Source organism: Bubalus bubalis, chromosome 2, assembly GCF_019923935.1.
Source record: "Bubalus bubalis isolate 160015118507 breed Murrah chromosome 2, NDDB_SH_1, whole genome shotgun sequence".
In the NCBI taxonomy this organism is placed as follows: domain Eukaryota; kingdom Metazoa; phylum Chordata; class Mammalia; order Artiodactyla; family Bovidae; genus Bubalus; species Bubalus bubalis.
Window position 1 is genome coordinate 86,076,828 of NC_059158.1, and position 26,140 is coordinate 86,102,967.

The following is a 26,140-nucleotide window of genomic DNA, read 5'->3' on the forward strand; positions in this document are numbered from 1 at the left end:
TTAAAGTATATATTCTTAATATAAAAATCAGTTAACAAAGTTGTACTTAATAAGGGAAAGTAGCTTTTACCTCAATATATATAAAATAAAAAAAAAGTATCTGGGGCTTTAATAAACTATGGATGTGGGTACATTTTTTAAAAAAAACTGAAATTGGATGATATTCATCAGCTACTCAGAAATTTGAAAAATTAAATTTCCAGGGGAAGAATCATTTTACATTTTTTTAAAATTGTGGCAAAATGAAAGTTTTAAGATCGTCTTTCTTTACTGTGGTATTCAGACAAAAATAGTTTGAGATGTTGTTCAATCAGGGTAAAGGAGTTGAATTCTGAACTGGCATAGGTACTGTTGAGGTGGAAAATTGACTTGTTAAAGTTTATTATATCTCTTTTGTTATATATTAATAGACAGTACTGGAAAACAGTGGACCTTGCTTTGACCTACTGCAAAACAGTTCACCTCTTTCTAGATCTTATTTATTGTTTTTCTGTCTTTATATTACATCATAATGATTACTCTTACATCTAGTGAACTTTTATATGCTTTTCACTCTCTACCAAAAGTAATAATAAACAAAGAATACTTTTCTAAAACCAGTGAAAAATTCAAGATATACCACCTAAGAGAAACTTCTTTACCTCTACTATTTTAAAAGTTCTTGTCATTAGTTTCAAGATAGTTTTATTTCTATTTTCAAAAATTGAAAAAACACCCACTAAGGTAGATTTTCATAGTATGTCTCGGTATTACATGAACTTAGATACACTGTGAGATAACTATGCATTCTGAAAATATTCTAATCAGCCAAAAACTACCAATTATAAGGTAGTTGTTGGTCCCATTTTTGACTTGCCGATAATACAAAGATAGTTCATTGAACTAAACAATGGAAACTAATAGCCTGACAAATCAGAAAGAAGAGATTGATTTTTTTTTTTTTGGCCCATTTTTTCTGAGATTGTGGTGCAGTCACTTCTCTTTATTGTATTATCTGGGGCAAAACACCTTAAATCTTTAAAGAGATATTTAAAGAAAGAAAACAGAGTTATTGCTAGCCTAAATGTCATCTACAAGCTGTGCTGTACACAGCTGTAACTAAGGAAGAATGCCCAGGCATATTAGCAGCATCCTGATAACCATAGAAAAAGCATTTGTTACTTGTTACAAGTTATAGAATCAAGAGAATGGCTTTGACTGTTGAAGTCAATATTCACTCATCCTTAAGATGCACCTGAAGGTTCTGTCTACCCCCAACACTTTCACTCTTCTCCTCCCTCTTCCTCTCTGTCCTCCTCTCCTTCTGCAGTTCCTTTGTGTCAGCTCCTTTGGGACTTTATCATGCACCTTACTTTTTCAGCTTTTTTGGTACAGAAAATATGTCACTTGTGTGTTATTATATTTATTCACCTTCTCAGGAAACTTACTGTCATCTAGATTTCACCTCATTTTGACATCATTGTAGAAGAAACACCAGAGGTTTCTTTTGAGAGGAGGGCAAAAAGGAAGCGGCATATACAGCAGATTTGATTCCTTTCCTTTTCATTGCATCATTTTGCTCTACCATCTTTGTAGCCAAAAGAGTTGCTAGTACTTTTTATCACACTATGTTGTTAAAACAGCTCATTTATTCTGAAGCATTTCGCTTCATTAACAAAATACCTATACAAATTTCATTATATTTCATTTATCTTGAGTTTCAGAAATTGCTCCCAAAAAAAGGCAGTTTTGAATAATAACCTTCAAATATTTCTGATTTCTGCACATACTTATGGGAATCAAAACTGGAGGAAAAATAAATGTGCAAACTTAAGCTCTGACGTGTAGAAATGGAGTTACGCTGAAACAGGTTGATTTCTGTTAAAGAGTCTGAGCAGTCAGTGCCACTAGCTGATAGTCTTGTCTTTTAAAAATCCCTGCAGTTTCCCAGGGGAGCTGAAAGACCAGTGTTCAAAAGCTTCCACTAGAAATTCCTGATATCAGAGTAACAAGTTTGGGAAATATGTAGCTCTAAAATTCATTTTACAATATAAAGTTACTGCTTAGTGATGGAAACAAAAGCATATGAGATATCAAAATAAAACTAAAATGTACTGGGTATTACCTACAATGCTAGAAGGAGGCATTATTATGCCCATTTACAAAAGAAGAAATTGATGCTTAAAGATTAAATAAGTAAATTGTCTGTGGTGACATTGTTACTGAAGCAGAATTTCAAACCTAAGTTTGTTCCGAAGTTCTAACTCATAACTGCTACACTGAAACTTTGATAATATAAATAGTAGCAAGTTGTCTTTTCTCCCAGGAACCCACTTCATACTCATTTATTCTCCATTCATTCATTGAAGAGACATAATTTTAAAATTGTAATAAAAAACAGTTTCCCTTACTACACCCTAAAAAATAATAACTCAGTTTTGGGAAGAGAGAAGACTCACCTCTCCTCCCATTCCTAAGTGAGCAATGACCAGAATCCACATTGTAATAAGACCATCACAACTACACAAATTCCTTTCTAGAAGATTCGAATACTAACTGAAAAGAATTCAGGGGAGACAGAAATCTTTCCTTCCCTTGTGACCACTCTGGCATAAGGAGAAAAAAAAAGCTGTAACCCTGATTTTAGAATGTTAATGAAAGTATTTTCTTGATATTTAGAGCTCTTTTCTCACCAAATCAATATGAAGATATAGGGTGATAGTTCTGCCACGTGCCATTTCTTTAATTAAAATATGTGTTCTTAACAAAGATGGATGTACTTTGAGAAATAAACACCAACAATGAACACATAAAATGACTCAATAATTGATTGGTAAATACCATGTAACATGGAATAATTATATACCCTGTGAATTATATAGTACTTATAGTTGACATTATTTAGGAAACCTAACAAATGAACTTGCAATTTGTTTACAAATTTCAAATCCAAATTTGTTTACAGATTTCAAATCCAAACAACCAGTTAAATATCCTGTTATTATTTAGAAGTGTCCTATCTTTAGATACCTGGTCAATAATAGTCATGCAATTATTTACACATATCACATCCCAAAGCAAAATACATACTATCATTAGGATATCAAGAAACAATTTATTGATTCAACACATATAAAAAGGAAAAACTGAATCTGAATATAGTACTTAATGCATGCACGCAATCATCCAATAAGTTTCCCAGTTATCTGCTTGACTGGCTCCTCATTGAAACACATCTAAACTCTAATGTCAGCTTGTCAGCAAGATTCTCTTTGGCCTTCCTTTCTAAAACGGTTCTCATCCCAACCCAAGCTCCTGAACACTCTCTATCATATCGCTATGTTTTTATTATCATTGCACACTTTTCACTCTCTGAAATGATCTTATTATTTGTTTTAAAAATATTTATTTCCCCCCAATAGACAGTGGGCCTTGTTTCTCTTTATAAAAAGTGACACTTTGTCTAATAAATAAATATCTTTTTCTACTATAAAAATGACCATGTCCATTTGCTCTACACTATAATCCCACTTGCTAGGCCCACCAGTAACACACTGGGTTGTTTGTCAGTGAATGAATGATTTACTGAGTACCCATTATGTGCCAGGCAAATGGTTCAAGTGCAAAACAAAGCATGGTCCCTGTCCCAAAAGTATTACATGCCAAGATACTGAATTAATGTACCATACACTTTCAAAGTACTTTCCAAACAAATGTTAAAAAAAAGAAAACAACTAACCTTGATGTTTAATTCAAATATGCAGTTATCTTCAGTGCTGCCATATTTCTGTAACCTATTTCTACTTACTTTGCTACACAGGAACACACACTGAATTGTTTACCAACTGTTTCTGATCATGCACATTTATTTCCACAGACAACAACATTAATTGGTCTTTTGAAGACAGCTCGACTCCTGCGTCTTGTGAGAGTGGCCCGAAAACTCGATCGATACTCAGAATATGGGGCTGCAGTTCTAATGCTCTTAATGTGCATATTCGCCCTGATTGCTCACTGGCTGGCTTGCATTTGGTATGCCATTGGGAATGTAGAAAGGCCCTACCTGACTGACAAAATCGGCTGGTTGGATTCCTTAGGACAACAAATTGGGAAGCGTTACAATGACAGTGACTCAAGCTCTGGACCGTCCATTAAAGATAAATACGTCACAGCTCTTTATTTTACCTTCAGCAGTTTAACGAGTGTGGGATTTGGGAATGTGTCTCCTAACACCAATTCGGAGAAAATCTTTTCGATTTGTGTTATGTTGATTGGCTGTAAGTAGATTTCTCTTTTGTTATCTATTAGGATAAAATAATAGTACAAAATCAATGTCTCAAAAGCATTCAGAAGAAAGCAAAGAAAAAATTACAGAAAGTTGTAGAGATAATGGGATTAAATATATGGCTATTTTATCAAATCTGATTCTCTCTGTGAGGGGAGACACCAAAGATGTTGCATGACTTCAGGAAACTATGAGCATAAAACTAGAGTGACATGGTCCTTGGGATTCAGGAATTGAGACTTGAAGTCCACTTTTACTGATGCAAAAATGTGTCTGTAATTTACTACTAATGGTTATGTTCTGTAATATTTCAAGCTGAGACCAGATTAGAATAGGAAAGACTCTTTTACATTACAGAACTAGATATACAGACATTGGTAGATTGATATAGATATGTAAATATCACCCTACTAATTATAATGTAAGCCAATCTTTCATAGATACACATATGCACATATATACATATATATATGTATGTATTTTTCCTTGTCATTTGACTAAAAATTCCTTTGTGACATTATGCCAAGGACCTAAGTGATTGCCCTTTACCTACAATGAGTAATGCTATGAGCACCATTTATAAGTTATATTCTTTAGAATAAGAAAAAAAAACTGTGTAAAACTATTTTAGTATTAATTTTAAGAAATCACACTTTGGAACCACTAAAAATAACCTTGTTTATACCAGGCAGCAACTGACAAAAGCATGATGGATTTTTAAAGTTTGAAAAAGAGCATCATCCTTAGATTGCATACCAATTTGAAAATAGATCCAGAGAGTTAATTTTTGAATGTTAATATATTGAGTAATAAAATGTTCTTGGTAAGCTTTATTTATGAAACTTAAATAGATTCATATTAGTATATTATTTATTGATTCAAATAGTTTAGTGTTCACTGTGTTTAAAATTTACTTTTCATATGTATGTCTTGTGCTTTTATTTTAGTAAGATTGTATAGGCAAATAATATATTTAAATAATGCTTAAAATATTCTGAAAATTCAGGCTAAGTCTTGTTACAAACCAAAAAGCAGAATTACACTCAAAAGGAAATGAAAGTGGAGCCCGCTGGAAAAAAAATAGAAAAATTCATTCCAGAGAGACTGAATCTTACAGAACAAACACAGCCCCAACCATTCTGTGATTGCAACTGCTAGTAAATACTTTGTAGTGGCTATCAGTTTTAGTGGCATTAGTAACAAAGAAAAAAAGTATGTTTTTAATTATAGAAATATATATAGGCACTTTTCAAAAGAAAACAGTACTTGAATCTTGAAACAGAATTTGCAAGGAAGAATTTTTTAAGAGCTGTGCCATGCTAAGTTGCTTCAGTCCATGTCCGGCTCTGTGTGACACTATGAACTGTAGCCCGCCAGGCTCCTCCGTCCATGGGATTCTCCAGGCAAGAATACGGGAGTGGGTTGCTAGTCGCTTCTGCAGGGGATCTTCCCCACCCAGAGATCGAGCTGTCTTACATGTCTAGCCTGCACTGGCCTGCGGGTTCTATGCCACTAGCCCCACCTGGGAAGCCCTTATTAAGAGCACTGAAGTTTATCCTGTTCACCCCATAGGAATCCTTACCTCTTGTGAGGATTAAGTGAAATGCATGGTACTATTTATCGTGTAAATTATTTTTTTTTTTTGTCTTACAATTGTTTTAATATTACTTTAATGAGTTCTTTGATTTTGCTTGTCTTGTTTGCTCATGCCTTTTATAAATTCTTTTATTAGTTAATATGATACCTCCAATAATTTTTTTCTTTTCTTTTCTTTTTTAACTTTACAATATTGTATTGGTTTTGCCATAACATGTAAATTATTTTAAATTAGAGAACTCAGTTCTTTACCTGCTCTGTGGTGGTGGTGGTTTAGTCGCTTGTGACAACATGGACTGTAGCCAGCCAGGCTCATCTGTCCCAACATCTAATCCTTAAATCAGGGAATTACTGCCAGTTTTTCTTCTTCCTTTCTTTGTGTCTTTTTCCTTCCTTTTTTCTTTCTTTTCTTCCTCCCTTGCTTTCTACTTCCCTTCCTTCCTTCCTATATTTTTGCCTTTTTGAATATGACATTATGCTATTTCCATTGATTGTTTAGGAAGAATATTTGTTTCCTACACAGGAATTCTATCTTTTAAGAAAAAACACTCTAGTTAATTGGGTTGACTAAGATATATCCATATCCCACATAATATCTTTTATTTGAATAACAGAGTTGCTTCTACAAAACTTAATCAAAATGGGATTATGTAAAGCTTAGCATCACACAGGAAAAAGAATTTTTACATATTCCTAGAGAATTGGATCATGAGCTATTATGCCATAAAAGGTAAAATAAGATTGGAAACTTAGCAATAATAAGCATGCCTTGAAATTTTCATAGCCATTTAATGTATTTGTGTATATCTACACATGATATTTTCATTTAGACCCAACTATATTAAGAAATGATTTAATTTTCTGTATTTAGTTCTATTTTTATACTAAGTACATATCCCTCAATTGTATGAGTAGTTTGATTTAAACCTAAAAATAAAATATAATATCCAAAATATAAATGTAAAGTATTGTATATATACTACTGCAAGTTAAAGTTGTTAGTCAGTTATCAAGTTGAACTCTTTTTCCCAAAGCTTCTTTAAAACCAATCTTCATTCTAAAATAAAAATTTTAAACCAAAGTAATCTGCAATCCCTTTTGCAGCAACACAATTTAAGGAAACTAAAAATTAAACATTAAAGGCTATCATCTAATTAAATTCAAATAACTCAGATACATGTAGATACATTTTTTAAAACTTCTATTTGCAAAGACAGTCACCAACATTGCATCTGAATATGTACAGAGAACAGTAACCATAGAATTCTTTTTAAAAATATACACAATTCAAGATGAAAAATAAAAGTATAAGTGGAATTAAATAAGTGAGAATATAAGTTAAGATCACATATTTATATCTATTTTTCTGATATTAATATATAACATAAGTATAATCTTTATTCAAATATTATAAACATAATATACACATTTGATTTTTAAAAACCTATAAACCAGTATATAAAGGCAAATGTATTTCATCTCTGACCTGCTTGACAAACATCTTAGGAGCATTTCTTGTTTTTATAATGTGTAAAACAAAGTAACTAGATTTCTGCTTCTAACCATGATGGAGAAACTGAAACCTTACACTACTCCTATAACTTCTTTTTTTAAATATCAGAAAACTAAACAAAGTATATAAGCATTTGGATTTCATCAAAATTAGTAACTTCAGCTTTCCAAAGGACACTGTTAAGAGGAACAAGCAAATGATAGACTAGAAAAAAATACTCTCAATACTTAGATCTAGAAAAAGACTTTTATTTAGAATATATCAAGAATTCTTACAACTCCATAATAAGAAGACAAGTCAATTTTAAAAAAATGAGAAAAAGTTTTAAACAGACATTTCACAAAAGAAGATATGTCAGTGGCCAGTAAATACATGGAGAGATATTATTAGTTGTCACGGAAATGCAATTAATGCTCTAAGATGGTTAAAATAAGACAACACCAAATGTTCGGAAGGTTGTAGAACAGCTGGTATTCTCAAATATTGCTGGTGAGAATGTAAAGTCACCCCAAATTGGGAACTAGCTTGGCAGTTCCTTAAACATAACCAGCAGCATGTGCGCTCAGTGGCTAAGCCATGTCCAGCTCCTTGCAACCCAGTGACTGTATCTCCCCAGGCTTCTCTGTCCATGGGATTTCCCAGGCAAGAATACTGGAGTGGGTTGCCATTACCTTCTCCTGGGGATCTTCCCCACCCAGGGATCAAACCCTGGTCTACTGCATTGGCAGGCAGATTCTTTACCACTAAGCCACCAGGGAGGTCCAAACATACTGCACAGATCAGCAATTCTATTTCTAATTCTTTCAAAGGGAAATGAAAATGTATACCCACACAAAGACTTGTACACAAATGTTCCTAACAGTTTTATTCATAATAGCCAAAAACTAGAAACGGTGAGATTTTATCAACAAGAGATAAATGAACTTGGTAGAACCATGTGATGCAAATCTACTCATGATAAAAAAAAAAGAACAAATTGTTGACACATACAAAACAGAATTTCAAAATTCGTATGACTGAAAAAGAAGTCAGACATAGATGAATATGTTCATTATGATTCTATTTATATGAAACTCTAGGAAATGCAAACTAATCTGTAATGACATAAAGGAGCTCAGTGATTGTCTAGAGTTAGCCTAGAAAACAGTGGGCAAGCAGCCAAGGGACACAGTGGAATCTTCTGGGATGATGAAAATGGTCTATAATCTTGATTGTGTTAACAGGAGTGTGTATGCTTGTCAACTAACTGAGCTGTACATTTAAAACAGATTCATTTTGTTGTACCTAAATTATACATCATCAAAATTTATCTTTTTAAATTTGCGTACTAGGTAGAAAAGCATTTTTATTTCTTTTATCAGTATGTTTCAGCTATTACCCAATGACACTACATTCATTGGGATTCCCTGGTAGGCTCAGATGGTGAAGAGTCTGCCTGCAATGTGGGAGACCCAGGTTCGATCCCTGGGTTGGCAAGATCCTCTGGAGAAGGAAATGGCAACCCACTCCTGTATTCTTGCCTGGAAAATCCCATGGACGGAGGAGCCTGGCAGGTTACAGTTCATGGGAGCCCAAAGAGTCAGACATGACTGAGCAACATCACTTTCACTTTCTAAAATCATTAGTTTGGTGAGCGTCTCAGATTTTGAGTGTGGCGTGCTGAAGTTTTAAATTATACCTGTTTTATTTGTATAGTACCTCGAGGTGAAGCAAATCATTTTGGTGAAAGAAGAATTTTCTGTTAAGGAAGGGTAAACAAAATAGTGAGTTGAGAGAAATGATTGTATGGTCTGCCAGCTTGCTTTTGATTCATATTTTATGCCAGTTGATGGGCATTAGCTAAATAATTGGAGAAGGAAATGGCAACCCACTTCAGTGTTCTTGCCTGGAGAATCCCAGGGACCGGGGAGCCTGGTGGGCTGCTGTCTATGGGGTTGCACAGAGTCGGACACGACTGAAGCGACTTAGCAGCAGCAGCAGCAGCTAAATAATGTATACAAATTAGAATCATTTTATGATTTTCTCTTGCTTACCACCTTTAGCTCCATTTGCTTCCTAAAAATATAGGGAAAAAATGTATGCCTTTATTATAATTTAGAAAGTCATTAGCATAGAATTTCCTTAGAGAAATATATGCTATTCATGTATTCAACTGTGTACTTATGATCTAGATTTTGCTGTCCTATCAATGAGTAGAAATACCTGTTTATGATCAAACTAATGTTTGGTTCATTTTTATGGCAGTATGGAGATAAAAACACAGTATTCATTAAAAACAAAATAAGAATGTTTTCCCTGACTCTTCTTTGCATAATTATGTGGTTTAAGTAAAATAACTAGCATTGATTATGGGCCCTCTAATTAAATCAAATGAAAATCTGTACCAAACCATTTCCTGAGAACATGATAGATACTTTGGACACTTATCAGCAAGCATAAATATTTCCAACACTAAAGTTAGGCAGAGTAAAATATATTTTTCACATAAATCTCTTTGAATCGTGGTAATCCATTTCAGGCACGTATTGCTAGCTCCCTTCTTAACTGTTCATTTACTCAAATTATGCCCAAGTTTTTTTCTTTTTTTTTCTTTTTCACGCCTATGGAAGATACAGCCTAAACAGGTTTTCTATGTTAATGAGACTTACTGTTTTCACAAACCCCAATGCAGCCTTCCTATAGATTTCCCCAATATTTTTCCCTTTACATAGAGAAAGCACCACCCATTTGTCTGGGACATTCTCTTACTTGGGACATCTATGGCAAACAAGGACCATGCTAACCAAGAGACAGAAATAAGATGGAAAAGAAAGCAAATGACCAAGAAGATAAATCATTTTAAAACACACACTGAATCTGGCCAAAATTTACCTTAAATATGATCAAGTGGTTTATATAGGCAATGGTTTGTAAAATGTGTTGTGGAAAAAAAATATGTTGGGTGAATATTGTTGAACACATACTTCGAGGAATTGTTGATTGTTGGTTTTGCTTTTTTTTTCCTTTCCCCCCACCTGCTTGATACATTACAGTTCCATTACCTCCGCTCTAAGTGTCTGACATATGCCCAAAGCAAGATGTAGGCCATTGTCATCATGTGACTTTCTGTATAGAATATAGAATTTTTTTTAGGATTATTAGAAACTAAACACAGATATAAAAAGAAAGACAAGATATTTAAAGAGCTTATGTTAAATTATAAATATTTTGCCCAGGAAGCTTTAGAAATGGCATTCTAAATAATGAATGTTAGGTTTTTTTCTTCCCATAGGTGAAAGAACAAAGACGTCATTCTATTTTTCTCTGCAAAAATAAAACTGTTTTCTCATAGTCTAAGCCAAAGATATATTTCTCATATAGAAAGTAGAAAAACAAATTTTAATAGATTAAAAATTACATATGAAGAAGCACTCTAAGGAAACTGTGATTTCCTTGAAACAATTTATGGGGACTCCCCTGATGGTCCAGTGGCTAAGACTCCAGATTCCCAATGCAGGGGACCTGGGTTTGATCACTGTTCAGAGAACTAGATCCCACAGGCCACAAAGATCTCACATACCACAACGAAGACCTGGCACAGCCAAATAAATGAGTAAATAATTCAAAAAATATTATTCCTTAACAAATCCTTAAATTTTACAGTAAATTTTTAATATTACAAGGTAGAGTTGTCACAATTTAAAAACTTTTACTCCACTTCCAGAATACAGATCTGTGGTAACCCCATGACATACCTTCTTATTACATTACAAATAAAATGTTGATTCTAAACATGTTTTATCTCTAGTCAATAGTCTACATTGGTTACAGGTTGATATTGTAAACAGTCTGAGTATTTACTTTAATATCGAATCCATGATGAATTCGGGTATTTTTACTCTCCAGATTTACCATGAAAATTATAAACTTTACAACAGTATTGACTTAACTACTTTATTCCCCACGGGCCAGTGATAAACCCTCACAAATTGGATTGAGATTAAAAGAAAAAAAAAATCTGCATTTTGAGATTCTGACAAGATATAATATCCCCAAATGCAGTCTTTCCCCCATAACTTTGTTTTTTATCCAATCCAGCATTAATGTATGCAAGCATTTTTGGGAATGTATCTGCAATTATCCAAAGACTATACTCGGGAACTGCCAGGTACCACATGCAGATGCTGCGAGTAAAAGAGTTCATTCGCTTTCACCAAATCCCCAACCCTCTGAGGCAACGGCTTGAAGAATATTTCCAGCACGCATGGACTTACACCAACGGCATTGACATGAACATGGTATGTATTACTGTTTTCCAAAACTGGAGCCCCTCAGGCATTATAGCTACAGCCAAAATGAAAAAAAACAGTCTCACCAGCTTTGAACCCCTTGCTTTTGTTTTCCTTTCTCGGATGTTTATTTTCTCCCCTGGAGATAGTCTTTCATTCTCAACTCATGGCATTGCATGGTGCTATATCTAGTTATACTGTGTGGCAAAGGCATAACATGATGCAAACTGATATAACTGTGTGTAGTAGAGCGCCCACTTCTGGTCAGAGAGAGCATTGCTAAGTTAGGACTTGGGCTTTCCCACATGGCCTAGCTGCCAGAGCCCGCAAAATAAATGGATCCATGTGCATTGAGATATTACCAGTAAACAATAAGATATTACCAGTAAACAGTAATAACTATAATGCCTCCAAACAGAAATTTTTTTAAAAAAGATGACATTTTAAGGATCTGTGGGAGAGGTTAAGGAACTTAGGTATACCATAACCATTTTATAATAGGAAGTTTCATGTTTCTGTTAAGGACAATTTTTCTATATTTTAATCAATTACATATGTGCCCTTTTACTGTATCTGGTTTAATGCATCTTTCCTTTCAAGGGGGAAATATGTGTTCCTTCATAACTCTTAAACAAATTCAACATCAACTTTTCATAACCTTCCCTCCTCTATTAATGCTTAAAAATCAATACAACTAATAAAATTAATTGACCTAAAGAGCTACTTTAATTATTAGGAAAATTACATATATCTTTTTGACCTAGCTATTTGGCTATAGAGATTGATTACTAAAGATAAATTATACGATAAATACAAATTCAATAGCGTGTCAAAGATCTATTAAAAAATGATTCGAATTATGATACCCTCCCATCTAGCTATTCGTCCACTGGGCAAGGATCTTGTTTCTAAGAGTTCTTTAGAAAATGAAATCTTTCAAAGTTAGTGACAGCAACAGTATGATACAACTTTTTCATACAACTTATTCAATTGAGATTGACATTTTTTTATTTCATTAGCAATAGCCTAACAAAAAATAAAGGTTCAAAATTAGCAGTGAAGGTACAGAAAGCATTGCAAATACTGCCCAGTTTGAAATATATATTTACATATGATAAGTTTACCATAGCTGTGCATGATTTATTTGATTGAGAAGTAATGGCATGCCATTATAAAATTTTTAATTTGAGGAACTAATCAATCAGCACATTTCATACAAAACCATAACTGAATTCCATGAGTTATTTCTAATTATCCCGTATTTACTTGTGAAAATTCATTTGCAAAGTTGATCTCACCAGGATAACACTTTAATCTCTTAAGAAAGTACCTACAAATTGGTCACTTTTGTTTATTTCCATTCATATTATTGTTTAATGAAGATATCAACATTCAGATACTACAGGGGATTCTCTAATGCTGGGTTGGCTGAAGCAGTGTCAAGAATCTTTAATCAAAACACATGTCACTCAATTTTGTTGTTCCATTCTGCCAGATTATTTCAATAACAATAGTTAAACATTTATTTATTTTACTTCCCCTCTCCATATTACTCTAGTTTTGTGACCATTTTTTTTGTGTGATAAAGTCTATTTTGTAAAAACTATTTACCTTTCATTGTTTGACTCTATTACCTATGAATTTGGTTTATATACCACTTGCCTATTTACAATGTACTTATGAAAGATTTATCTCTTTCCTGTCTGCTTCACACCTTAATACATGGAATCACAACACCCACCGGTAAGAACAGGAGGTATTTATATCCAATTTAATTCTCGTGTAAATTGTGGAGAACACCCTTGTGATCTGTCAGGTTTAGAGCTTGTTAAATGATTTCCAATGTTAGTTCTGATCTTTTTTGCATGGTGTAGCAGAGGAAATACAAAGCAAGAAACTGGGGAAGATAACCTGGAAGAGGCCAAGTACAGAATAGAAATTCTTAACTTGAACAACAACTTGACCTCTAATAATATTTATATAGAGTTTCCCCCCAAACCCACCCACAAAAAGTCATTTATCTGCCCCTTCCTCCACTCTGGTAAAGGTTATGGGTATACGGTTTGCATTAGATAATTGTCATAAAGAAAATGTCATTCTCTTTCATCATCCTCTATTTTCATGATGTAGGTGCTTTTCTTTCCTCTCATCTGCATGCCTGTATTACATGATCCAGGAGTTGTGTGAGCTCTAAACCATGTGCCACTGAGTCTTGCATGTGGTTTTGAGAGCTTGACTTTGCACGAACTTCTTGTTTGTACACAGTGTCTACATTTCTCATCTTGTGACTGCAATGTGAGTAAAAGATCTAAGTGCAACATAACTCTGAAAACTCAGCAAATGGAAGATGCTTGCTAATTAAGCACAATGTGCTAAAGAAAGTTGATTAGAAAAAAGCAACCCTACTCGTAGACTACTGAGAGGTTAAAAAAAAAAATCTTTTTTTTTTTTTTACCTCTAACACCACATTGTTAAATCCCTGTCTTATTAGTTTTATTGTTAACTAAATTGTGATTTAATAACAATTTAATGCGACTTAACTTTATGTACTGTGATACATAAAAATACATCAAACTGTTGTATTTTACATCAGCATTCCATGTTATTTCATTTAAGTATAACCTTAAATATAATTTATCATGAAACATTTCAGGCCATTTTTGCTGTTTAACCATGTCCAGATGAAGTACAAGATGTTTATTCATACTCTATTAATTGACTGAAAATTCTTTTTCATAGCCCCAAACATTTGATTGCTTGATAGATCACAAAACGTCACAAAGAATTTACCTAAAACATGGAGCCATATTCCGTATTCCCTGTATTTTTGCTTTTAGTGGAACATCTATTGCCAGAATGTTCCAGAACCCAAAGCATTCTGGGAATATTTATGGGCTTCCTCTCAGTTGAGCCAAATGATTCAGATTGCAAAAGGAAAGCAGTCAGAATAATGAAGCGAGTGAAAGGAAGATGTCCTTTTGCAAATTATGTCAGGTTTAGAATTAGTAAAAATTAGCTCAGAAATGTCCATAGGTCAAGCTTGGAAAATACTTTTCTTTCTGCAATACTTTTTCAGATTAGGACTGAAGGTTCCTCAATGGATTTCCCCAAAAACATCAAAGCTGTCTTATAACCCATCTGAAACTTTCAGACATTATCTAACATTGATTTTAGTTACAACACTGCCAGAAACTGAAAATCACCTTCCATGTCATTGTAGAATCAAGCCATGCACATGGAGGAACATGGCTTGAATGAATAAGGACACCAATAACTATGATCTGTCCATCATTCTGGATGGAGAGAAATAAATCACTAATGACAGAAACCACTCCATAATTTAAAATTATATTTGCATGGAAGAAAAGCCTTTTTAAAAATGGCCCTCTAATAATGCCTGAATAATAGAAAATATATATATAGAATAAAAATTCAGAAGACCCAAGTACTAGCTATCAATATGCCACTAATCTTGGACAAGTCACTTAACCTGTCTGTAATTTCATTAAACATGTCATTTTCAAATAGTTCTAAAGCACCAGAACTGCCCTTGCTAAATCTGTGAAGCAATTATTATAGGAGTTTTTCTGCTTGAGGATATAGAGTCTAACCTATCTGTCGCACACTCTTTTGCTCCCTCTGAGTCTCCTTTGTAGAACAGTTGTTTCTGTGTTGAGTATTATTCAAAAACCACTGAAGTAAGTGAATGGTAGAAGTGTGGATGGCAGAGAAACCAAGGAGACCATTTCAGGTAAAGACAAGGACAGGAATAGAGGCCCTGTTTTGAGACATCCAAGGCAGAATTAAGGCAGATAATCTAAAAACAACTTCATTTAATTTATTTTAAGAAGAAGGGAGAACAGTTGAGTATTTTAGTCTGGGGTGTTGATGCAGAAAAATTTGAGAAACAGATATAGAAAGGAGTTGAAATAAGAACCTAAAAAAGAAGAATAAATTCTTTAGCAGCCAGATAGACAAAGTTTCCTTAAAGAGAGGTAGGAGAAGAAAGAAAAATGATGGAGGCTTTGGTTTTGAGGAATAAAGAAGGTGACTCAGTGGCGCTCATACGTACCACATGGTCCAGCCCCTTTGGTCAAGCAGAGACTAATTCCTCAGAAAGAAGAAGGTATAGGGTCAGAGAAGAGTTGAATAAGGGAGAGTATTTAGAGATTTCAATCAAGAATCAACCTAGTGGGCTGAAATTGCTTAGAATCACAGTGGGACTCTTGCCAGGCAGATTCTTTACCACTAAGCCACCTGGGAAGCCCCAGAATGGGACTCTGGAGTGACAAAACATACACTTCTAATGGACCAAATGAGCAAAGCCGATGAAAATAGAAAAGAAAATAATGAAGAATGACATACTGTTTAATAGAAATTCCTACTTCTTGGGGCTGATGTGATTTCTAAGGACATTTTAATGAAAATCTGATTTCATTTCTTTCCATGACTCTTTTCCTGCTCCTCTGTTATCTGATAACTCTGACTATAGACTACTACTACTAACTGCCTGCTGCTACTACTAACTACCATCTATTTAACTAGCAACTACTAACACTAACCTGCATCTACAATCTAACTGCATTCCATCAAAACTGCTGTTGCACCCATTCCCTATGTTTATTTAAATAACTTCATCTGTGCCCGACTGTCACTTTCAAATATACTCCAGTAATGTCCTATTTTAATAGCCATAGTGAAACGTAATTTTGAGCTCTTTCGATGTCTAATTCAGCAACTCAGATAAAATAATCCTTGTGACATTAAGCCACATATGATATAAAGCAAAATTTATAAAATAGCATATCTTGTCTCTACCGTAATATTTTTATTACCCTTTACTTTTTTCTAATGATACTTTATATACCAAAGTTGATATAGTCAGTGAAAAACCTTGGACTAGTTCATTATAAGGCTACAGTAAAATGACTACAAATATGATGCCTTTCAAGCCTGACTAACCATCCAATGGGCAGGGACCCAGTTACCAAGAAGTCTTCAGAAAATAAAAACACTCATGTTTAAAGACATAAGCAGCATAATACAATTCTTGTGCAGTTGAGCCTACAATTTAGGCTGGTTTTTTATTTGATCAGTAATAGTTTAACAAAAAAGCATCAGTTCAAAATTAGCAATCAAGGTACAGAAAGCATTACAAATGTCTCCTAATATGAAAGACATATGCTCCTTCTCTACACTTAGATAGAAAAGTGTAAATCCACATATTTAAAAAGGGAGCATGGGGATTGGCAAAAAAAAAAAACAAAAAACTGCATTTAAATGATAATGACCCTGAGGATTGGTGACATCTTTTAGTTTTCTGTAAAGAAATAGTTGCTGTTTAAGAGTGGAATTAAAGTAATGGCTGTTTACAATGAACCTGAAAAGATATTTTCATCATCATGCTGATTAGTTGACAGGAATTGCCTGGATCAGCAGAAACTGGATATGTGAAATTTTCTACTTGCAAGAAATCTACTATTAACACACATACTTGACAACTGTATTTAGCACCTGAACCTCAGGTGTTTAAGAGAGGGCAAGTCACATGTCCTTCCTATTATTCCTCCAGGCTCTTTATCCTAAAGTCTCAAAAGGCCACAGAGCACAATAATTATACCATCTGGAGCCCCTGACATGAACAATATCAAGCTTAAGACAAGCATCTGGTATTTTCAGATTACAAATGGTATATGTTAAATCATGGTTCACAAATGATGGTGGTCACTTCAGGCTGGTCTCCAACCATTATTAAGAAAGACTTGTTTACATCGAGCACCAAACTGCTTTAAACAAATCAAGTTCAATAGTGGGATCTGATCCTGAGCCATTCCTGAGTCAAGAGAAATAATGACAGCTTGGTCTGTGGCATTACACATGAAAAATAGTCATTGCAGAAATACCACACTGAGGCAATAAACACACTTCTATGCTTCAGTTTCTCCGTTTGTTAACATTCTTCCTATGGTAGTAGGAAGGTGGAAATGATGTTTCAAGTTGTTTTTCAACTTTGAAAATTTATGGTACTATTCAAACAGGATTCAAGTGCAGTCTCTTATGCTGAAGAGTGATCTATGTGTCTAGATGCTTTCTTTGGAACACAGGAATAATTCAAGCTCAATTCAGTTTAGGATCAATTATAATCAGTACAGGTGAGCCAATAATGGAAAATAAAGACATCAATGTTCACTTTTAAAATATTCTTTGGAAACATGAATTTAGGTCCATTAAATTCAAATATTAAAGGAACTTGGCACTTATCAAACTTAATGGAATCAAACCATCCACAATTTATCCCAATATAAGAGTCCAGTATTTAGTTAAAGAATTTCCCAAGACATTACCAATAGCTTGAGAATTTATATTGAAAATGGATATGTAAATTTCTACCCACTAGACCAAATATTTTAAAATCATTTTTTAAAGGCAAAAATTAGCACAAGTAGTTCATCTTAGCCAATTGACCATATAGCCTTAAGGCAGCAGATTCAGGAAAATTACATTTAATTATTCTTCATGGTTTAGACATATTACTATCCATGGAGATGAGTGTGAATGGAAAAAAACATATATAATCATGCCTCTTTCAGGCCAGATATTCCAAAAGAATCTTTTAGTTTGCATCTTGGGCTGCTGTTAGTCCGGTGTGCTACCCCAAGAACTCTACACTCAGTTTAGCAACCATCTGGTAAGAATCTCCCTCACTTTGGGTCCAGTACCTTGTATAGTGCATTTTAACACTTCTGGAGCCATGCAAAATCATTTTCCTCACTCTCATGGCCATCTTCTTAACTCACAATGCTCTACAATTCACACAGAACTGAAACATGTCAGTAGTTAGAAACACCCACCGTAGTGGGAGGGAAAACCAAAGACTCAGTCCACACAAGTGTAATTATTGTACTTGAATCATAGAGGTTCACATCTAGCCATTACCTAGTTTTATCTGGGAGTCAGTGTGGACACTGAGAAAACAGGGCCTTAGTCGTGTTTTCTAAGATGGAACATTGGCCCAGATTCTAATTCTAATTTTATCTGCCTTATGTATGAGCTCTGCTGGAGTAGGCAACACCAGAACCGAATTCAGAACGCTTTATTTAATAAAGCAGGAATGGTTAATTGAGATGTCACTCCTATGAATTACTTACTCACAACATTTTTGTATAGATCTTGGTTACCTTTTCCTTGTCATTTTTAAAGAATTCTTTGTAATTTATAGACATCAATGCTCTATCTTTCATCTAGATTGCAATTTATTCCTAGTCTCTTTCCAATATGCTGAGTTTGTTTAGGATATTGTCTGGATTTTAATGTTTTTGTTTTTTAGTATCATCCAATTAGTCAACTTTTCCTGTATACTTCAGAGATCCTATCCTGTTTCACAAAGGTCCCACTAAACCTGTGGATTACACAAGTAGTTTCCTAGGCTTTGAGCTTTGTTATATGATTCAGGAAGAAAATTCTGAATCTGTTTGAAATGTAGTTTTATAAATTTTCTTCACATGGATGGGAGATAGGACTTTTTCTTTTGGTTTTAAATACCACTTGATTTATACATTAAATTATTAGGTATAATTGGAATATATATTCCCTGATGACTCTGATGGTAAAGAATCCTCCTGCAGTGCAGGCAACCCAGGTTCAATCCCTGGGTGGGGAAGATTCCCTGGAGAAGGAAATAGCTACCCACTCCAGCTTTCTTGCATAGAGAATCCCATGGACAGAGGAGCCTGGCAGGCTATAGTTCATGGGGTCTCAAAGAGTCAGATGCAACTCAGCACATATACCTTTACTCCCATATTGGCTCTATTCCCTGGTGGCTTAGAGGGTAAACCGTCTGCCTGCAATGCAGGAGACCTGGGTTCCATCCCTGGGTCAGGAAGATCCCCTGCAGAAGGAAATGGCACCCCACTCCAGTACTTTTGCCTGGAAAATCCCGTGGACAGAGTAGCCTCATAGGCTACAGTCCATGGGGTCACAAAGAGTCGGACACGACTGAGCGACGACACACATGGCAATATAAATTCTGATTTATCCTTAATAGCTTTATATCATACTTTGGTATCTAACAAGGCAAGTCAACTTTTACTAATCTTGCTTTTCTTATTTTGGGGGACATCTGAGAGTATTTATTATTCCATACAAAATATATGACTATCTTAATTCAATTATGACAAATTCCATTTGGGCTTTTGAGATAACCCAGAGATCCAATTGTTATTTCTGGCACACAAAAATCAGAACTTGTAACCAATATCAAAGTTTACTCAAGAATATATGTAATCATAAGGCAAATCAAGTCATGGAGATCCTTCTTCTAGTATGTGTTCTAAGTTTTAACATTGTTGTTCAGTCACTAAGTCATGTCCGATTCTTTGCAACCACATGGACTATAGCACACTAGGTTCTTCTGCCTTCCACTATCTCACACAGTTTGCTCAAATTCATGTCCATTGAGTCAATGATGTTAGTTAACCATCTCATCCTCTGCTACCCCCTTCTCGTTTTGCCCTCTACCTTTCCCAGCATCAGGGTCTCTTCCAATGAGTCAGCTCATAGCATCAGGTGGCCAAACTATTGGAGCTTCAGCTTCAGCAACAATCCTTCCAATGAATATTCAGGGTTGATTTCCTTCAGGGTTGATTGGTTTGATCTCCTTGCTATCCAAGGGACACTCAAGAGTCTTCTCCAGCACCACAATTTGAAAGCATCAATTCTTTGGTGCTCAGCCTCGCTCATCCAACTCTCACATCCATACATGACTACTAGAAAAATCATAGCTTTGACTCTACTGATCTTTGATCTCTACTGATCAAAGTGGTGTCTCTGCTTTTTAATCTAGGTTTGTCATAACTTTTCTTCCAAGAAGCAGGCATCCTAAGTTCATGGCTGAAGTCACAGCCCTCAGTGATTTTGGAATCCAAGAAAATAAAATCTGTCATTGTTTCCACTTTTTCCCCTTCTATTTGCCACGAAGTGATGGGACCAGATGCCATGATCTTAGTTTTTTGAATGTTGAGTTTCAAGCCAGCTTTTTCACTCTTTTCTTTCATCCTCATGAAGAGGCTCTTTAGTTCCTTTTCACTTTCTGCCATTAGAGTGGTATCATCTGCATACCTGAGGTTGTTGCTATTTCTCCCAGCCATCTTGATTCCAGCTTGTGATTCATCCAGCCAAGCATTTCGCTTGAAATATCCTGCGTAAAAGTTAAATCAGTTTTAACATAAGAGGACCCTAAACCATGTGTGTGATAACATAACACTTAAGCAGACAGAAGCTCTTTTGGTCATCAGACATACACATTTTAGAGTCTGGAAGTTACATAGCTTACAAGACATTTTCTAAAAAGTAATGTCCTATAAATCAATGAAATATTTGTTTACTGTAAGCAATTTAAACTAGACACACCCTGCCACAGGTAAATGCCACTCCATAGATAAGAGCTGCCCCACACTTTTAGTGTGCTTGTGAAGAGCAGGTCATTAATCTTTGTCATTATCTAGTCACTTTTCTTTCTAGGTATTACTCAGGAAGGAGAGAGAATGAATCAAATACCTGTTGCTAACCCTTTCCATTCTATGAATTTTATATTAATTTTTACATGACTTTTAAATTTCAATATTAAGTTCCTTGCTGCACATTAAAATCATCTGAATATATAAATGTTAGTGCTTCAGACCTACCGTGCAACAGTTAAACCAGAATTGCTTATAGCTATGTCAGAGCATCAGTATTTTTATGTCCATTCTAACATGTATCCAGGATTTCGAGCCACTGATGTAGAGCCTAAAAAAAGTATGTCTCCTTCAGTAAGATTTTTCTAATGCTCTTAGAAATTCTTACCTTTGTTATTAAAGTCATTCTTAAATTTATATATCTTAGTCAACCAAATGAAATACATTATACATTTCCATTTTTACCTGGTATTTATCTTCCTTATAGCCACATTAACATATTATCTCATTGTTTTTTCATTTGTTCTTTTTGCCTTACCACACGATTTGCAGGATCTTAGTTCCCTGACCAGAGATTGAACCCCCAGCCCCAGGGAAGTGAAGGTGCAGAGTCCCAACCACTGGACTCTCAGGGAATTCCCTATCTGCCTCACTCTTATTGGACTTTTCCTTTAGTTTGTTTTAGTCTGATTTGGGTTGGCTTTCTTTGGGCGGGAGGAGAGGTCCTTGAGGATTTACTCTTGGATGTTCTAAGTATCATATCAGCAACAAAAAGAGATACATCCATTCTCTTTTTAAAAACTACTATTTATTTTCCATATGAATTCACTATATTCTCCAAAACAGTTTTGAATAGTAGTAGCTGACTTTTTGAAAATAACTTTACCATTAAAACTAATAGTTAAAAAAAAATCCTTGCATTTCTGAAATAAATCCTACTTGGTCACAGATATTTTTGATATTTTGTTGATTGTATTAGCCACTAAATTATTCATAACTATGCATCTATTTTATAATGGTATTGTTCTATAGTTACAAGCATTTTAAATGTTAGAAAGAAAACATCTGTTAAACTATGTGGTCATGGTGGTTTTAATAGTAGTTCTTTAACCACCATTCAATCTCTACTATGGTAATTATTTATTCTATTTCTTTCTTGGTCAATATTGATAATTCATATTTTGGGAAAAATTCATCCATTACATCTAGGCTTTCCAAGTTGTTGCAAAACTGCTTCAAAGATTCTCTTTTAACTCATTTATTTAGTCTTTTCCATATCTGTAGCTACCTCTGCCTTATCATTGGTAAATTTGCATATTTTTGTTCTTTTTTTTCTTCCTTTAGCAGGCCTTTGAAAGATTCACTTATTTCACTGTATTTTTTTTCAAGGAACTAGCCTTTGGATTAATTTATTATTGCTACTATTTTTTCATTTTCAGCATTTGCCTTCATTACCTTCTTTTTTATTTCTTTGTTTTGTTCTATTATTTTTACCATTTGTTTTAAGTTTTTTTGAGTCTTTCTTTCTGAAATAACTAAGACATTAAGACTAATATTTTCCTTTCAATGTAAATTTTTCTGTGGTTCCATGGATTTTGATATGAATTTTTCTACTGCATTCTAAATTATGTATTTTTTGATCCAAAGGTTATCATAGAGCATGGTTCTTAATTTTCATGTGCTTCTGATTTTTAGTCACTTTTTAATTACTTTTTCTAGAGTTAATGGACTATATAACATTTCCACTTTTATAAATGTTTAAGTACCCACACCTAATACAAAACCAATCTATGACTGCATTTGTTTGCAATGACTCACTTTCATAAAGTTTTTCCAAAACATGTCGTTTTATTTTCATGGAGATGGGGGAACCCTGCTCTCTTTCTTTAGTCATACTTACTTCATTCTTTTATGTGCAATACAATTGAATTATGTGATTTCATGAACAAGCACAGCTGACGTACATATGTTTCGGAACTTACACAGCTGGTTTGAAACTCAATTTGTAGAAGTAGGAATGTACGAGGACACAACACTATGGAACATTTGGAGTGCTGGGTAACAAGACTAAACGCATTTTACAGAAGGGGAATCTACTAGATGGAGGAAGAGAACTTCTGCTATTTTGAGAGCTTCTGCTATTTTGAAAAAAGTTATAAAATTGCCAATAGAGCCATCACTTTCCCTAGAAAACAACTGAATTGTTGTCTAGTTTTAATCTTTCTGGGAAACAAATACCCTAACCAGTACAAAAAGAAAATAGCATTTATGCCACATTGCTATTCTTTGTTGCTTATCGATAAAACTGATGAATGAATGGAAAACATTTGTACTTCACCATACTAGTAGCAACTTTAGAAATCCACTCTGATGAACAGCTATGGCAAGTCACAAGGGTTGAAGGAATCCTGGACTAAGTTTAGAGTCTTAATTCTTCCACAAAGAAAATCCCTTAATGCACTTTTTTGTTGTTGTTTACGCACTTAGTCATGTTCGACTCTTTTTGACCCCGTGGACTGTAGCCAGCCAGGCTCCTCGGTCACTGGGATTTCCTAGACAAGAATACTGGGGTGGGTTGCCATTTCCTCTCCACGGGATCTTCCCAATCCAGGGACTGAACCTGCATCTCCTGCATTGGCAGGTGAATTCTTTACCACGAAACCACCAGGGAAACCCTTAATACACTTATTCTTTAGTTTTCGTGTGAAAAAATGGGAAAATCACCCTTCTATATTCCTTATATAAAGCTGATAAATCAAAACATGATTGTAACATATTACACATGAGAAAATTTTCTGAAACATAAAACTAGATTCAAGTTCAAAATGGTATATCAAATGTGAAGTGGTACTTAAATCACTTTTTCATTACATGGCATACTGCACCTCCCTTTTCCTTAATTTTTAGGCAAGCTCAGCTCATATAAAAGCAGTCCATTTGTAAAAAAGTATTTATGAGGTATTCCTTCATCCCTTCCTTCACTCCCTCTCTCAAATAATTGGGAGGTTGAGGGGAAGGTCCTGAAATTGCTTTTCAGGATGCAGATCCCTTCTGTTGCCTTTTAGAAACTTTAGTGAGTTCCAGGGTTTCCCCCGAGACCTTATTTCAAAAATCCTAGTGTACCCTCTTAAGTCAGGCCTTTGCTGATTTAGCAGAAGGGCTCCAGAGTTGGAGTAGCAAGAATATGTATGTAAAAGCAGTAAATCCCCTCTGCCTACACATCATCCCTCACACTGCAGCTCATCCTAGGCCCTGACTTAACTGGGATCAGGTTAAAGTTTTAGTGTCCTTCTGAAAGCAAAGGAACATATCATAATTAAGCTGTTAACCGGGGACGGGAACTGCAGGACAAGGAAGGGACAAGGGAAAGATGCAGGAGGGAAGACTCTGTTTTCATTTTTCAGAGCAAATTTACTTGTAGCACAATTGGTTCAGGATTTATGACACTGTTTTCCATGTCTATGTGCAGCAGCATTTTGATCTGCTCATGTTTTTTGCCTAAATGATGTAACCATATGATATATGTTGAAAAGTTGCATGCATAAAATCAGTTAATTTTCGCAAGACTTATAAAAGCCCTTAGTCATGGATTCTACAATACCCTGCTTTGCCAGCAATCTTGCCACATGTGATAGTGCTATGCATTAAAACAATTCTTTCTTCTCATTAGCCACATGAAAGTAAAATAAGCAAGTAGATGGAAAAGCAGTTTGAGATTTCAGACTAAGACTGTATATATTTGTATGTTTAAAACTACTAAAAGAATGTACCTGACTTGATCAGTGGATAAACATGTAATCACCAAGGAAAGATGAAAGATGTATTCTCCCTATTCCTTAATGATAAACCATAATCATAGAAATAATATAATCTGGGATGACCTCAAAATTACGAAATCCATTAAGGAACGACATTATCTTCTAGAAACAGTGAAAAGTGAGGTTTAGTATCTTTTAAAGATGTTATCAAATCTAGAATGTCCACATAGTATGTAATAATTATATTAGAATTTTTAAAAAGCTATAAAATATTAAGGCTGTGATTTAGGGCAGAGATTTAAGATTTGTTTTATTTCTTACATAATTTATTTGATAATCATACTTGAGTTTTAATGTTTCATTAGTGAGTGTTAATTTATGTTTTGATTAATACTAGTTTGTCAAGATTTAAGTATATTTAAGGACCCAAGGAAATTTCCTACTGTTAGTTATCACAGTTACCAAAGTTGTTTCCATGATTAATTTGCTGTTTAGGGGAACCATTTGCCACATTCAGACTGTCTTTCTCCATGTGCCCTCTGCAGGCTGCCTTTAGGAATGGCCCTCTCTGAAGCCCTGCTAATTGAAACAAACCAAAAGCCATTTATTACAGCATAGGTCAGCTTTCCAATGCTATCTAAATAGGGGACCTCTATTAGATAATTTTTTTTTTAATAAAATACAAGAGTTCAAAACACTATGGAAGGAGAGTTTTGGTTTTGTTTATTTTTTGGTAAAAACTCAATTGTTGACATTCTTCCAACAGAACTTAAGACAGTATACACACCACAAAAAAAGAGTGTTTTGTAATGCAAGCTAAGAAACAGCAAACACTGAATCTTGTACCTTAAATCTGAGGAAGGAATAATAGAGTTTGATAGATGGTTAATATGGAATAGTTATTTCCATTTTTGCTGTCTCCATTTGTCATTTCCTCAGTCTGACTTTGATTTAATACTTCTATCTTGTTTTGTGGTTGTTGGATGGTTTTGTTTGAATGTCCCTAAAATTTGATTTCTCTAGTACTAAGTTATGGGATTGATTTAACAGTCACAGAAAGCACTTCTTACTCACTTTAAAGAACAAATGTCTCATTTGTCTTATATAATTTGAGAGTTTCATAGAATTTTATCTACCTACATTCAAGTAAAAGGAAGTTAATTTTGCATTTATAAAATATTCAAGTGACTTTATATCATAATTAAGATATGGAATTTTTATCAGCCTTGAAAAAAAATGTTCTGGAACTTTTTACTCACCTTAAATTAGCTATTACCTTGATAGTT

The 26,140-nt window shown here is 34.4% G+C and overlaps 1 protein-coding gene across 1 annotated transcript in view; it reads left to right on the forward strand.

The window, feature by feature from the left end:
- Positions 1–26,140, forward strand: part of KCNH7 (potassium voltage-gated channel subfamily H member 7) — a 126,673-nt gene that overhangs the window by 61,631 nt on the left and 38,902 nt on the right. The window contains exons 4-5 of the mRNA XM_044925236.2: positions 3,857–4,256; positions 11,451–11,650. Coding sequence (XP_044781171.1) covers positions 3,857–4,256; positions 11,451–11,650 — 600 coding nt within the window. The remainder of the gene's footprint in view (positions 1–3,856; positions 4,257–11,450; positions 11,651–26,140) is intronic.